General features: G+C 59.5%; 6 protein-coding genes across 6 annotated transcripts; all 6 read right to left on the reverse strand.

Annotated features, from left to right (window-relative positions):
- Positions 1-1,537: 1,537 nt before the first annotated feature.
- Positions 1,538-3,037, reverse strand: LSCM1_06665 (uncharacterized protein; the record flags this gene model as incomplete). The annotated part of the gene is made up of 1 exon (XM_067324077.1): positions 1,538-3,037. The coding sequence occupies one exon, from the start codon at positions 3,035-3,037 to the stop codon at positions 1,538-1,540; it is 1,500 nt and encodes a 499-aa protein (XP_067179424.1).
- Positions 3,038-4,535: 1,498 nt separating this feature from the next.
- Positions 4,536-5,597, reverse strand: LSCM1_06666 (uncharacterized protein; the record flags this gene model as incomplete). The annotated part of the gene is made up of 1 exon (XM_067324078.1): positions 4,536-5,597. The coding sequence occupies one exon, from the start codon at positions 5,595-5,597 to the stop codon at positions 4,536-4,538; it is 1,062 nt and encodes a 353-aa protein (XP_067179425.1).
- Positions 5,598-7,368: 1,771 nt separating this feature from the next.
- Positions 7,369-8,595, reverse strand: LSCM1_06667 (uncharacterized protein; the record flags this gene model as incomplete). Its single annotated transcript, XM_067324079.1, has 1 exon — positions 7,369-8,595. The coding sequence occupies one exon, from the start codon at positions 8,593-8,595 to the stop codon at positions 7,369-7,371; it is 1,227 nt and encodes a 408-aa protein (XP_067179426.1).
- Positions 8,596-10,982: 2,387 nt separating this feature from the next.
- LSCM1_06668 (uncharacterized protein) lies at positions 10,983-11,876 on the reverse strand (the record flags this gene model as incomplete). The annotated part of the gene is made up of 1 exon (XM_067324080.1): positions 10,983-11,876. The coding sequence occupies one exon, from the start codon at positions 11,874-11,876 to the stop codon at positions 10,983-10,985; it is 894 nt and encodes a 297-aa protein (XP_067179427.1).
- A 661-nt stretch (positions 11,877-12,537) lies between these two features.
- Positions 12,538-13,746, reverse strand: LSCM1_06669 (uncharacterized protein; the record flags this gene model as incomplete). Its single annotated transcript, XM_067324081.1, has 1 exon — positions 12,538-13,746. One exon carries the CDS (start codon positions 13,744-13,746, stop codon positions 12,538-12,540), a length of 1,209 nt encoding a protein of 402 aa, XP_067179428.1.
- A 489-nt stretch (positions 13,747-14,235) lies between these two features.
- Positions 14,236-14,979, reverse strand: LSCM1_06670 (uncharacterized protein; the record flags this gene model as incomplete). The annotated part of the gene is made up of 1 exon (XM_067324082.1): positions 14,236-14,979. The coding sequence occupies one exon, from the start codon at positions 14,977-14,979 to the stop codon at positions 14,236-14,238; it is 744 nt and encodes a 247-aa protein (XP_067179429.1).
- Between the last annotated feature and the right edge of the window lie 445 nt (positions 14,980-15,424).

Here is a 15,424-nt window from a genome sequence, read left to right on the forward strand (position 1 = left end):
GAATAAGTGGCCTGTCTCTGGCGCACCAAAGGGTATCACGGCACCACCGCCCGCGCTCTGCGTCGATATCGGCGGCGGCTCTCGAATATTTTCTTGTTTTCCGGAGCCTACGTAGCCATAGAATGGAAGCTGAGCTGCATCTGCGTTGCCTGTCGCTGGCCCTTCGAGGGGTGCACAGCAGTCTTGGAGAGACACCTTGCAGCAACGCGCTGGCCCGGTCATCTACGCACGGTTCCTGCCGCAATTAGTGCCCACCTGCTCCTGCTTCGCATGTCGCCACATGCGGCATCTCTCAACTCAGTCCAACCTCCCCACACAAGTATACAGTAAAGGTCAGCTGCAATGCCGTCGAGCCACACAGGCAGCGTGCACACTACATGAATGGCGTGCATACATACCCAGTAGCAGGTCGCGCCGAGGCCTCGATGCCCAGGGCCTGGCCACCGGCATCAGCATCGATGCGTCGCTGCAACCTTACCATACCTCGTGGGCATGTCACCCTTCCTCAAAAGGAAGTCGTTTGGCTCTTGGCGGGGTATGGGGGAGGAGAGGTGAGGGGGCGCCCCGGTTGCGTTTTCATTGCGTGGCAACGAAAATGCTGTACCAGCGGTGATGTGTGTGCTCGGCTGCCGAGCGTACCGCCACGCACACACACGCGCGCGCCCCCCTTCCCCCGTTCCCTTCAGTTCCCCGTTCTCTCCTCGCTTCTTTTTCCTTCTTGCAGCGACTGGCTGTGCGGTCAAAGCAGCAGGTGTGCGCCTATGTGATTGGCTATACCCTCCTCCTCATCGCATGCTGCTTAGCGTGTAGCACGTCAAGGCGTGCCTCGTCCCCGGCTCTGCCCCTCACGCGCAAAGCCCAGAAGCGCGGGAGGGAGCGAGGCAGAGGCCAATCTAGCCCACCCTCACCCCCCCTGCTGCCAGAGGCCCGGACACGCGAACGCAGGAAACAAGAGAGACACAGACGCTCAAGAGACATGAAGAGCCTGAAAGGTGGGAAATGGGGCGGGCCTGGAGGGGCAGCCGTGCAGACAGAGCCTGGGGTGGTAGCCGGTGGGGGGAAGAAAAAAAGAAACGTAGTCGTCCAGGTAGCCCGGCGCCCCTATGGCCCACCGTAGAAGCAGCGTACTTTTCCGTGGAGAGAGAAGGGGAGGGGGGGAAGGGCGCTCGCTGCGCAGTGCAGCAGCGAAACGGCACATGCGGCCAAAGAGGGGTATGCGCTTCGAAGTGTGAGTCCCGCCATCCGGTGTTTTGTGTGCTGCCTGGTACGCTGACGTGCGCCATGTGCGCAAGGTAGTACACGTCTCTGCTGCGTGGAAAGGGAGCGATTAGGCGACGTAGAGGCAACGCCCACGACCCTGCTCCCCTACGGCGCTTCGCCAAACACTACTCCTCTATCCCTCCCCCTCCCTCGGCCTCTGTCCCCCTCAGCGCCGTACAGCTGCACGCGATGCTGTCGTCGGCCGCGCCAACTGCCAAGGAGGCGAAGCAGACGACATGCAGCTGAGAAAAAATCCTTCGATATCCGTTGCTCACATTCACGAACTTTGTCCTCCAAGAGTGGGTACTGCCGCTAACCTGCAGCGCGCCTCACTGCGCTTGCTATTCACCTTTTCTGGTGCATGCACAGTGTCTTCGAATGTGCCGTGCAAAATGTGCCCAACCGCCTCCACCCCCTGCATCCAGGAGTGATCCTGGTTCGCCACCTCGTACTTCCACGCGCCGAAGCGGCCGCGTGAGTAGATCTGGTGGGTGTCACGCAGCACCGGCAGCACCTCCTCCAGCATCTCATTGCGGCCGACGAACGGCACCGGGTATCCCTTCGTTTCGATGTGGTGCCAGCAAGACACGACCTCGTCCTCCGGTCGGAGCAACGTCGCCCTCTGCAGACCAGTAATGCAGTCTTCAACGATGGTGTCCGCGTCGACTGATTTGTACGCATCATTTTGACTCACCTCCAGCATAACGCTCCAGTGCCCCGCCGGTGCGTTTGTGTCCGCGTATCGGGAAAAGATTGTTGCGCGGTAAAATGGAATACCGTCGCCCGGGAAGTACAGCCAGCACGCTGTCTGCATCTCCATCGGCGGGCGCCCCTTCACCCCGATCCCGACGATGTGGGTTGAGCTGTAAATCATCTGGTCCGCAACCTCGCGAAGGCGCGGCGCCCTCAGCAGCGACCTTGACGCTGCCTCTGCATCCTCCTCCTCTAGCCCACTTGCTATGGCGCGCAGCAGATCATCCAGCGGCATGGTGGAGACAAGCGCGTCGTACTGCACTGCCTCGCCGCTCGCCAGTGTTAGGGTCTTCGTGATGGGGTTGACCTTCGTGACACGGTGCGGCGGGCCGAGTGACTTGTGCGTCTCTGGGATCATGCGCCACACGGCCTCGTAAATGGCGCCGGTGCCACCCGCCTTGGGGAAGCGGAAAGTAGCGTTAGGGCCCCAGCCAAGGTCATCGCGGTTCAGCTGAACGTTCTCCTTGATGCGCTCCACGTTCACATTCGCCACGCGCTCCCCAACCCACTCCGTGCTCATCACATGCAGTGGCACCGCCCACACCTTAAAGTTATACGGGCGCATAAAAATGTCCGCGATGCCCTCCCCGAACTGGCGCGAGACGTACTCGGCAAAGTTCCTCGGCTTCTCCTGCGCGGCAGTGGCACGGGCTGCCTCCGCCTCCTCAATCCCTTTCAGGCACGCGTCCCGCATCTTCGGTGGGAGGCGGTGAATGTTGCTCTGAAAGGGATACGGCACCCAGGTGTCGGAGCAGCGCACCCAAGATTCGCGCTGGAGCGTGTTCCAGTCGGCGATGGCGAGGTTCATGACGTCGTCGAAGTACGCGTAGTGGGAGAAGATGACGTGGCCGCCCATGTCCCACAGGAAGCCCTTCTCATCCTTCACACTACGTGAGAGGCCACCAGGGGCGGTGCCGCCATCGTAGAGATGGAAGTTGGGGTGCTTGAGCTCCAGCAAACGCACCGCAGCGCCGAGGCCGGTGGGACCCGCCCCGATTATGACTACCTGCTTGTCAGCGCTCATTATGGATACCTGGCGCACGGTGGCGTCAACTCCGCTGATGCAGGTGCCGCCGTTTTCTTCCGCAAGAAGAGGTTGTGAGAGAGTGAGAGGGCGAGGCAGAGAGATACAGGGAGAAGCGGATAAGCTACGAGCGTGAGGACGCAGTACACAAATACCAGTGGAACGCAGGGGGTGGGGGTTGCGAGAGGAGGGTGGTAGTCTTCGCACAGAGGAGGGAGTTGGGGGTGTGCGAGAGCGGTGGGGAGGGAGGAGAGGTGAGCGAAAAATGTGCTCGCTCAGAGACTGCAGTGGAAACAACGACTTGGGCCAACGAGATCAAGAAGGCCGGCGACGCACATCGGCAAACAGGCGCGACAGTTAAGAGTCGAAAGGAGTCACGGAAGAGAGAAAAGAGGAGAAGAGAGGGACCAACGTAGCCGACAAGTGGGGATGGCTCTTTTTTTATTTGGCTGTTGTTGTATGGCGTGGCCGTCGCTGCCGCCGCGCAGCGAATACTGAGAGGTGCGCGCCAAGGGCGAGAAGACGTTCGATTATGATTCGATCCGTGGCGACCCACGACATGGCGAAGAAAAAAAAAGAGGAGAAAGGCGTTGGGGGGAGGAGGAAAGATCCAAAGGGCGATGAAGGAGCCATCGGGGCCAACCAGGTTTGGGTACGCGACTTCTCGTCCAGGGTGAAACGAAAGAAAAGAACGGGAAAGAGAGACGCCGGCGTGCGATCAGAGAGGAGAGAGAAGGCACTCTCGTCACCACCACACGCACGGCCACTTGTGATGCGCTCCCCCGATTCGACTATTTTCTTCTTTCGTCTCAGCACCCGTTCGGGCCACAACGCCAATCCGCTAGTCCGAGAAGAGGGAGAAAAGAAATGCAATGAGCGCCACGCACTATGCTCGCCGCATCGGCCGGTTGTACGCCGGGCCGCGTGGGTGCGTCTGTTCTTCACTTATTCTGTGTGTGTTTGTTTTTTCGCTCTTTTCTCTCTTAGACCCTTTCGTGTCTTTGCGTTCGCGCATCATCCTCTCCTCCAAGACCAGACGAGAAGAGAGTGATGCGCGCGCGGCGAATATACACCGTTGACACACGCACACACACACAGGCACACACAGGCACAGAGGCACAGACAGACGCAAACAAGGTGAGAGAAGCCCACACAAGATACACGTGCACACACACATAATAATATCAAAAAGAAAAGCTGCGCGCAGAGAGGAAATAGAAAGTGGAGGGGGAAACACAGGAATAGTGTCGAAAGAGACGGGTAAGGGGAAGGGCGGGTAGGTGCTTGCGAAAACACATACACACACATGCACACACGGATGACGATGCACATGTGCGCATTCGATGTACCTGTGTCCTTATGCGGCCTTTGAGAAAGAGAGAGATGTGGGGTAGCTGAGTGAGTCGGCAGCAAAAAAAAAAGTGGGGTGAAGGCACAGGAGGTACAAATCATTCAGACATGTACCAGTGCGCTCACCTGCTTTCTTTTTTACTACTGCTCAAAGGTACTCGAGAGTGTAGCCGAATACAGCCTTAATGGCGCCGAAGAAGTTCGCCTTCCACCCCTCTTTCACATTTTGCAGCTGACCAGAAGGGATGCCGCATTGTGCGAACTCCAAAGTCGTCACGCCCGGCTCCTCCTTCACCAGCTGCAGCACCACCGAGCTGTGCACACCCACAGGCCAGCTGCTGAGACGCCACTGCTGCTTGATCAGGATCGAGGGCTGCACATCCACGTAGTAGCCCGTGATGACACCACCGAGGAAGCTGAACTGGCCGCCGGCCTTGACGTCCATGGAAGCGGGGCTTCGTGTGTATACGCTGACCCTGTTCGGGTCCGTCAGGGCCGCGTACAGCTCTGCCGCAGGCACGCCCCAGCGCATTTTCCACGAAAAGGATGTCTCCCCAACGCTGTCGTCTCTCGACTTGGACTGCGTCGTGGGCTTCTTCTCATCCGCCGCCGCGTTTGGGCTGGGCGACGTGCATGCAGTCACAGGGACTGCTGGCGCAGGCGGGGGCGGGGGCATGGCGGCCCCGCTCTTCAGCTGCTTGCCGATATGATACTCGGCGAAGAGGGCCTCAAAGAAGGCGGCGATCCCCTCCCGAACCGTCGCGCGACCGGCCGCCTGCACCACCGACTGGAGCTGCTCCGCCGCGGCGTTGTTGTCCTGGCACGTGACGAGAATGTTATACTCGTTCTTCAACTCTTCGTGGTCGACCTCGGGCACCTCCATCTTGCCCCGAATCGTCTGATCCGCGCCAGCCATCTTGCCTGCCCACCGCAGCGTCATCTTCAGCTCGAAATAGCACATCATCTTCCCCTTGCGCTGCGCCACTGTGACGTCGCCAGAGATTTCGCTCACATCCTCGATCTTAAGGTACTCGACGCTCTTCGCCATGTTCGCCGGGACGGGGATCGCATGATCAGCAAAGGTACTCTTGAGCTTGTTGTGCGTGTGCTGAGAAAGGTCGCGCTCCTCCCAGTGCCACAAGTTCACGTTGGCGCCGTCCGTGCGCTCGCTGACAATCCAGCGCGGATCACCCTCACCGACCTTGGCCATTATGTCGGAGAAAACTCTGCTATTCACCACAGGGCGGGAGAGGGGCTTCGCTATCAGCTGGAGGTCGCAAAGCACTACCTTACCGTGTTACGCCTGCGAACTAGAAACAAGGCGAGGCAGGAGCGGCGATGTTGTTGGTGAGCAGCGGCAGTCTTTTTTCGTTTTTCAAATCCCAACGGCAGCAGCCACAGCACGCAGAGGCGAGAAGAGAGACACACCAGTGGCACCCGTCGTGGTACAACTCACTCAAACACAAACACAGGCACAAACCCCAGCACGCACAGAATAAGGTTGAAAGAAAGAGAAAAAACAGAAGGACGACGCTTACAGAGTATCTTCCACAAAATTATTGCGTTGATAAATGGCGAGAAATACGGTTGTGTGGGGTGGCTACAGTGCGTTTGTGTGTGTGTGTGTTGTGTGTGTCGGGGGGTGAGTGCAGCATTACAGAAGGCGACGTGGCAAGCGACACGTGCGCATGCGGCGGGAGGTGGCCAGAGGAGGAGGAGAGTAGACAATGAAAAACCTCGCAGAAGACATCATGGCATTCGCAGCGCGGGGCACCCGACAGCGGTCTCCCGCAAGCACTGTGGTAGTGAAGGGGAGAGACAAGCGCCAGAACGTCTTTCTCTCCACAGTCGAGGTGCGGCTTCTCAGGCGTCTTTATGAGGTCCGCGCCGCGGCAGTCAGCACAGACGCATCCTTGAAAGGACCACACTTGCATACAGGCAAGGCTCATACAGCGATCTGGCGTTGCCCCTGTAGCCCCACATCGCACAGGGTATCTCGCATGCAGCAAAACGGCTGCCGCCCACCGCGCGCGACACAAGAGACGGCACCCGCTGGAAACATTATAGTAGCACTCCCTCGCTGAGAGTTCGATCCTACGTTGTGTGGCGGATGCCATTAGTTGGCTTTACTCTTCACCAAGACGTAATCCGTCGCGTGCGCTGAAGGAAAGATGAGAGGGGAGGAAGCGAACACATAATCCTAAACTAAAAAACACACCACAAACGCGAAGCACACGAAGAAGGCGCGCGCAGAAGCGGACACCGCCATCGACCGCCGTATCGCATATTGCAGCCCCTGCTGGCAGCCCACATAGAAGCACCGGCGCACCGAGACCCATACGTATATATATATATATTGCTGTATAGGAGACGGCATACTGCGCACTTATAGCCGCCCTCCCCCTCCTCTCCCGAGTCCATCACACGACTTGCGCGCATATATACTCGTGAACGGGCCCGCTTTACCGCACCCACCGCACCGCGACACTCAGGGGGGAAGGGGGGCCGCTGAAGAGGAGAGGCGGAGCTCATCAAGCATGAAGCAGGAAACAGCAGCAGCGCACTCGTTGATCGCTCTGCACGTGTGCGATGTCGAAAAAGAGAGCAGTCGAGCGCATCTTTTATCGCCCACACACACGCACATACCCTCCCCAACCCACATACAGACACATGCACACACCTTAGCCGCTGCCCATCCTCCAGACGTCTTGGAGAGCGCGTTTGGAATGGAGAAAGCATCCGCAGACATTACCGGGAGAAGTGGCATGACGGCAGTCCCACCTGCGCACAAGAGCAACACAAAGCGAGAGGACTCACGACGACGAAGCAGGCGATAGCAAATCGCCGCTCTGTTGCCGTCGCAGCCAGTGAGGAGGGGCCTGCGCTCACACACACATACCGCTGCCTCTGTGAGCATGTGTGCGCTGGGGTGCTCTCTTCGTCTCCGTTTTTAGTACCTGGCGGAGCCGCGGCGTTACCACCTACTTGCATGAACCCTTCTTCGACCTCTTCGATGGTTTCTTGTAGTCCTCATCGTCTGAGGCAGAGCTATCACCGCTGCGCTCGGCATCGCCGCCGGCCGACGAGTGTGCCTTCTTCTCACGAAGCTTCCGCTCATACTTCTCCGCGTCCCTGCGGACCACCTCAAAGAACTGCTCACGCTGCTTCTCCCGCAGCTTCAGCGTCTCGGCAGCTGGTGGGGGGTTTATGAAGGAGCCGCGGTTGTGCTCTGCCGCGCCAGGTGCGCTAATCGGTCCAGCACCAACAGTGATACCGTAGGGCTGCTGCGGAACTGACGGCATCGGCATCTGCTGTGGCGGCCTGTGAAGCGGCACACACATCTTGGGCGTGTACATGCCCGGCCCGTTCATGGGCATGTCACCCCATGACTGCTGCTGTGGGCGCACTGGCGCCATCCCGTAACCCCCACTCATCGGGTCCATCATGTTGGGTCCCATGTTGATGTGAATTCCTTGGGGGGCCCCGCCCACCATCATGGGGATACCCGTGCCGGCACTGCCGTTGCCAGTGTTCGAGTTGGACATAAACGCAGTAGCATCACCCATCATATTGTTGCTAGTGGGCATCGAATGCGGCGGCAGTGGCGACTGCATGGCGCTGCTGCCCATGCTCCCCATCGGCGGGGGCTGAGTCGACGCCAACGCACTGCTGACGCTGTTCGTTGTGCTGCTGTTGGCCGCGTTAGTGTTGTTACCGTGGCCAAGGCAGGTAATAAGCAGTTGTTGCTGCGCTGGTGACAGCTGCCGCGGGTCCATCTTGCCCTCCTGAAGGAACTGGAGGAGCAGCCGTGCCTCCATCTGCTGCTGCGGCGAGAGGCCGTTGGCATTTATCATCAGACCGCCGTCGCTCTGGTGGTGGCGGTTGCCGCCCATTCGTGAGTATCCGCCGCCGATGCCGTTACCCGTCGCGAAGCCTTCCGGTTTATTCACGTTACCTTTGCTCACGCCGACCTTCAGCTTGCGGCCGACGAGCGTGAAGCCGTTGTACTTCATGGCGCGCGCGCGGTCATCCTCTGTGGCGAAGTCGATGAAGCCAAAACGGTACGGGTCGCCCTCGCGCCCATTCAGCGAGCAGTCGATGATCGTGCCGCACTGACAGAACACCTGCTTCAGCATGTCAATCGTGACGGAGCGGTCAATGTTACCGATGTAGCACCCAAAGCGGGTCTGCATGGGAGTGCCTGACATCTTGCCAGCGGGAGGGGGAGGGGCGTACAGGCGTGCGTGCGGAGGCGGATTCGTTGGGAAGCGTCGACTCGTAGGCGTCGATCGAGCAGCGCAACGCCAACACAGACAAGGCGAAAAGAGAAAAGCGAGAGACGGAGAGTCGCGTGCGCGGTGGCGAGTGTGTGCTGATGACCGTGAAAGAGGGTCACTTCTCTACTGATGAACGCAATGCCGCACCAACCGCAGCAGCCGAGGCGAGTCAAAGAAGAGGAGGGAAGAGAGGAGAAGAGGGGGGAGAGGAGGGCAGTTGGAGCAGGCAAGCCGATAGAGAGAGCGAAAAGCGATGAATATAAACGATAGAGCAGTGGCGAGACGGTGAGAAGAGAAGGGGCGGAAATGAGATATGGCAGGAAAGCTGTGTGCGCAGTAACAACGGCTGAACGGAGGAGAGCTGGTGAAGTCAGCAAGGCCTGACACGTGGCCGCGCCTATGTGCGCATGTATCCGCGTATCTGACTCTGAAGGGAGATGGGAGCAGAGAAAAGCGCACTACACGTCCTACTCCCTGGCGCAGCCGCTTCCGCCGGATGTACGTGCAGGCCGTAGCTAACGCAGACGCAGCACGGACGTACCCGAAGCGATGGCGCGCGCGAAAGAGAGAGTAGAGAGATGCGCAAAGGCAGCGAAATGGCAGACAAGTGACCGCGGCAGCACGCGTGTGTCCTTCGTGATGCGCAGCGGTGGCACGGAGCCATGCCGTGAGCGTTTGGGCAGGGAGGAGTGTGTGTAAGCGCAGCGCGCCCACGGCTTGGGAGGCACCAGGTGACAGGAAGAAAAGGTGGGGAGAGAGGGCGAGGCGATGACGATGCTTGCCTGCATGAAACGATTTGCGCGCTGCATGCGTGTTTGCTGTAAGTCAGGATGTGGGGAGGCAAGCGATCCACCAGAGAGGCCCCCGCAGGCGCGCGTGAGCACCTTCGCACGCCGAGAGAGCGCACGAGAGAGGGGTGCGCCCATGCAGGCCTCTTTGGCAGTCAACTTGCACGTACATGTCACGTCCCACTCGATGCGGGTGGTGGACAGGGGGGAGGTCTGTGGCTTCTTGGCCGACTCCAGGCAGCGACGAGTGCGGGTAGGCACCAGCATGTCACACCTGGCCAGCGCCTGCCCCTCCTCCTCCCTCCTACTCTACTTGCTACCCCACCTCTACTCTCGCCCCTCCCCCTTTCCGAGACTCCTCCTCCCTCCCTCGCCCTGGCCATCAGCCGGTCCACCTCGCTCCGAGACAAGGGCGCAGCGCGCCGCCGTTGGGTATCAGCCCCTTCCTGCGCGCCGCCGATGAGAATACTCCCTCTCTGTAAACCATTGGTGCCTGGTGCGTTTTTTTATGTCGCGTGCGCGCGCGCACCTGTGACACGTGCGTCAGCATCGCTTAGTCAGAGGCATACTTTGACGCGTGAAGAGGTGCAGTCCACGGCAGACCGTTACAAGAGAAAGGGGCGTGCACAGTGGCGCACCAAAGGCGCGCCCTCATCGTGCATGCACAACGAGCGAGCACACATGTAGTCCAGTGAAAAAAGCCAAGTCGCCCCTTTCTTATTCTCTCGATCCGCATCCGCCGCGTCCTCCCTAGGCGATACGCTGTCTGGCGGTGCCGCAGGTCAGAGCCACTGCTTACAAAGACACACTGGAGCAAGAGCCGAGAGGCTCTATCGCTTTTATATGCTTTCGCCCAGATGGTCGAGCCCACGTCGCAAGTGCCGCCGCAGATGTCATGAGGGTGACACATAGTGGGAGCGCATTGGGGGGATACACATAAGTTCTCCGTCCACTGCGCTCGGTTATGCGTTGTCGCCAGTGCATCAGTTATGGCGTTAAACAGAAGAAACAGAGGAGAGCGCCGCGGTGGGGGTGCCGCCACGAGAAGAGAGAATTCATTTTTTCTTCCGTCATAGGCAGGCAAAAAAAACGTGTGATCAGCTAAAAGAGGAAGAGCACGGCGACGCACTCCTGCGCTCGTGGACTCTGCATCATCTCCTCACACGGCGGTGAGATGCAAGAGAGCGGCGCAAGCCGATTCCCTCCACCCATACAACGCATTCAAAGCTTGCAGCGCGTCCACAACTCGTCGACGTACCAGCGAGGCGCTACTTCGGCCTGCACCGCAGGCAGGACAGGCAGTGCTACACGAATGCCCCCCTCTCGCCCACACTGATCTATACGTCATAAGCCAGCGCGCCAGACACACAACACGAGAGCTGGCACTGTTTTTTTTGTCTGTGCACGCGCGCATTCATCGTGCAGGGGGGGGGGCATCTTCAAGCACTGCTCATGGCCGACCTCCATCAGGGCCCCTCCTAGTCGGCTCTCTTTGTCTCATCCTTCCGCATTGAAGGTGGTGCCGCTACCTTAAGAGGCCTTCCGCTTCACACTCGCCGTCTTAGACTTCTTCGCGGCTGTGGCAACCTTCCGCTGCTTCTTCGCTGTGAGCTGCAGCTGGTCTGAGAGGTACGCGGCGAAGGAGTCTTTGTTGACAATTTCCAGCTTCTGGTGCACCGAGCGGTGGCGCTCGACGAAGAGCTGGCGAGGCGGGTGGAAGTCGAAGGGCGCAATGTGGCGCAGAATATCTTCTACGTGCTCCCCATTCGTCGCAATCGTCTCCACAAGATCTTCAATGCACAGCACATTGTACTGACCCAGTGCCTGCTCTAGCAGCAGGTTACCGCTAATGAGTCGCTTCGTCTGAGTCTCCTCATTGTACAGGGAGCCACGGGTGCGAAGGAGAGACTCTAGCTGTGCTCTGTCCGGCTCGCCCACAATCGAGAAGGGCGTGAGCTGCTCGATAAGCTTCTCCGTGCGTGGAGTTAAGCACATCAAGCGTCCCGAGTAAATCTTCGCGAGGCCAAGCTTTTTGAAGGCTGACGCCACCTCCGGCGGGATCTGCGACCCTTTGGCGCGCACCACCAGCCGCACCGGGCTCTCACGCAGCCTCTTCTTCAGCTCCCCGAAATTCACGCGGCGGCGGCGGCCCTCTACCTTCTCGCCAATCTTTTGAAACTTTCGCCCCTGGTTCTCTTTGCGCTGCGCGTGCTTAAGGATAGTCTGGGCAGAGATAAATTTCTTCGTCGAAAGCTTGCGCTCGCGCTTCGCGTCTAGCTTGCTCTTGTGGCGGTCACGGCGCTCCTGCAGCTTGTCTTTGCGTAGCACACGATCAGCACGCAGCTGCTCGACCGACTTACGCTGAAGGAGAATCGTTTCCTTCACGCGCTCACCCGGCAGCCACTTCGGTGGGTTCTTCCCCATGATGAGGGTGTAAGGGATGTCTGCGTATCTGTGCGCGTGTGTATGCGCGTGCGTGCGTGCTCCTCCACGTAGAGAAAAGGCTCGTATAGGGACAGAAGCGGAAAAGAAAAAGCTGCAGAGTCGATTCGATCCAGGAGGGGAGAGGTGAAGGGAGGTTGCCGCGGTGAGAGAGAGAGAGACAGCAGGGGAGAAGACGCAGCCGCCTCCCCGTGGTGCATTCCGTTCAGCGACAGAGCCATTCAACGTGAAGATATCGCCAACTTTACTTCACTGGGGGAGACGATTGATGGGGACGCCGGCATCTGCGAGGTTGAACTGGTCGAAACGAAGCGCGCAGAGCTTCTCTCCGTCCTCATCGAGAGACCCGATGATCTGATTGGTGAGAAGGGCAACAGACACAATGGGCATGGGGACAAAAAAAGGTGATGAGCGCATCTTCCAGAAGAATCGTGGATGCTGCACACCCGCTCCATCCACCAAAACGTCTCACCAACTGTTTTGTCAGACAAGTGGATTGAGCACCGCAGGGCGCAGGGCGGCGGCACCTAAGCCATCCTGCAACGTGGTGAGATGAGCAGTGGGGAGTGCGTGTCAAAATTGAACGGCAAGCCGCCAACATGGGCTCACAGAAATCTTTCCAATGCAGCGCAGTCGTGCACGCTCACTGCACAAGCCGGGAGATATGCCGCCGCGACGGTATGAGTTCTACCAGCTCGTTGTTGTGCAAGCAGAGCGCAAGCACCAGCGTTCGGTTCTCGGTGTTGCCTTCCGGCATCCTGGCACCCATCCAGCCGTAGGTACCGGCCGAGGAGCACCATGACGCAAAGATCATGTATGGCGCCTTGTAGGTATCAGCAAGGTCCGCGGCAAGTCGAGGAATATACTCTGCGACGTCCGTCGCTGCCGCCATCGACACGAGCGCCTCCTTCCTGGATAGAGGCTCGAGAAGAGAGAGTGGAGACGGTGAAAGGTCGTTCGAAGCGAGTGACGCGGCAGCGGCAGCGACGGCGTCACGGAGCACTCCTGCGGGCATGGAGGTCACCCGTAGCATTTCCTCCCACGCGTCAAAGCTCGACGCGCCGCTGCGCCACCGCCTCGTGGGGGGGCGCCTCAGCTCCGCAGCGTCGACGGCCGCGGACCAACTGCGGGTCGCATCCTCCGACACGAAGACAAAAAGGGGGTCTTTGGTGCCGCCGTCGCCCTCACCAGTTGCCCTTGCCGTCGCCGCTTCATTCGCTCGCAGTGTCTCCGGGGCCGGAAGGCTGTCCAGAAGCAAGACGCGGAGCGACTGCTGGCGCTGATCACCCATCAGCGCGCGCCGATGCGACTGCCATGCGGTGGTGAGGGTGAGCAGCCGCCCGTCATTCACTGTCGATTCATTCCCAGAGCTGGCTGCAAGAGAGGCGAAGACGCATGTCGGGTAGACCGACTGCATCTTCGCGATCCAATCTTCCAGCATCCCACTGGCGCTCAAGCGCGGCGGAGCCGATATGAGGGTGAAGTCACCGACGGCGAAGTAGTATTGCCACCGAGAGGGGAGGGAGAGTAGCTGTCTCTGTCTCTCGGCCTGTGACGCAGGACGGCTGAGAGGGCCGCCATGCAGCAACTCCGCGTCTGCCTCTGTCAGTCGAACAATAGCCACAGAGACGCTGTGCACCACCGCCGTGGTGGAGAGCACACGCTCCGCAGCCCAGGGAGTACCGAAGATACTGTGATGATGAGACGCGACAGTCGAGATGCGCTGCTGGGCCTCGTGCGCACCTGTGTTTCCACACCACACAACAGCGAGCACGTATGCAAAAAACACCGCCGCCATGGCAGCGGTGTGACGATCCGCAAAGTACTGCGCAATGTGACGTGCGTTGGCCATAATGATGGGTAAGAGGCATGAGCCTGTGCGCCCCAATGTACCGGTTACTCCTATGAAGGTGAGGCTACGGCAGAGATGTGGGGTAGCGCGAGTGGGAGAGAGAGGGGGGAAACGGTTGAAGGAGCTGCGCACGCTATCGCAAAGTTGAAAGAAAAAAAAACAAAAAAGATGCCGCAGTAACGAGGGTCTGAGGTCCTTTGCACCCTCCCGCCCCTCTCCTCCTCCTCTAAGGACCGACTAGCAATGCGCGTTCACCGCAACGAGACCCGCCCGCGAGTGGCACAACGCGTATGCCAACAGCATCAAGCCCCCCTGCCTGCGAAAAGGGATGTTCATGTCGAGCACATGCCCGCGCCGCGCGAGCGATGGAGAGGAAGATACACAGATCCAACACACAGAGATACAAAAATGCTGCAAGTCGACCCCGATGGGCCCTGCGCACGCGCGAAGCAGCCGACACGCTCACGGCCGCGCGCCAATTTTTCCTACCTACTTGAAAACAGGGTCACGTAGAAGCTTGTGGCGCTGCCGCCGCAGATGCGCTGCGTAGCCGTCGTCCTCGGCCGCAAGCTGCTCCTCTTCCGCCGGCTGCCGATACGCCGGGCTCTTAGCAGAGCGGTCGCGCTGCATATCCTTCAGAATGGCATCCTTTACATCGGCAGGGACGGCAGGCGACGAAAGCACATGCCCCGCCTCGAACCAATAGTTCTCCCCTGTCGGGGTGCCGTCTTCCGTGTAGCGCTTCGTCGACTGCTCCTCTGCGTGTGCACGGCGCAGTTTATCGCTGGCGATGCCGCTCATGAAGTTGCTTAAACGATCGGCAAACAGGCCTTGCTGGTAGCGAGTGAGCCTTTCTGGGTCCTGGCCGCCAATCAGTCGACGTGCCTCAAGCAGGCATTGCCGAAAATCTGACTCGTCGTGCATAATACTGCGGAAGTAGTCAGCAGCCTCCTGTGAGTGGCGGCCGCTGTCTACGGAGTGCTGCACAAACGACATGATCCACTCGTCCGTATCATCCAGCTGCACAGCGGCGGCGGCGGCCTTTGAAGAGGTCGAGGAGGAACACGGAGGCGGCGCAGCGGCGGGGTCGGTTGCGCCGCTTGATGTCGCATCGGGCGGAGGAGTGCGGCCTGGCGGGCTCACACATCCTTCTCGAAGGCGGCGCGTCACAGTGCACACAGCCAACGATGTAGTCGCGCTTTGGACTGCGAGGGTCCGGCGGAAGAAGCGCATGACGCTCAGCGTGCCCTGCCGACCCCGACTGCAAACAAAGGGTGAAGATACGGAGAGTCACTACAGAGAAGATCAAATCTTGTGTACTACACATGTTGGCAGTTACCACGCGCGCGCGTCCCCAACAGTCTGTCCGTCCTGTGTAACGTCCGCGAGAGGTGTGTTGACCAGAGCGAGAGAATGCAAGGGACTCAGAGGCAAGCGATAAAAAAGGTTTCGACAGACATCATCCACCACCCCCGCCTCTACCGGGGGCGACTGCCTGGGCACACAGCAGCGGCGTGCACCCTGTCGGAAGACCTCCAGACAGGGCACCATCGGCGCAAGAGGCGGGAGCAGAGAGAAACAGGGGGGAGTCGGGTGTAAGCAGAGCTGCTTCCGACTCGGGGCGCTACAGAGAAGGGTGAGGGAGGGGACACCGAAAGCCGTAGCGCATCCTGTGCAC

Source organism: Leishmania martiniquensis, chromosome 18 (genome assembly GCF_017916325.1).
Source record: "Leishmania martiniquensis isolate LSCM1 chromosome 18, whole genome shotgun sequence".
Classification (NCBI taxonomy): Eukaryota; Euglenozoa; class Kinetoplastea; order Trypanosomatida; family Trypanosomatidae; genus Leishmania; species Leishmania martiniquensis.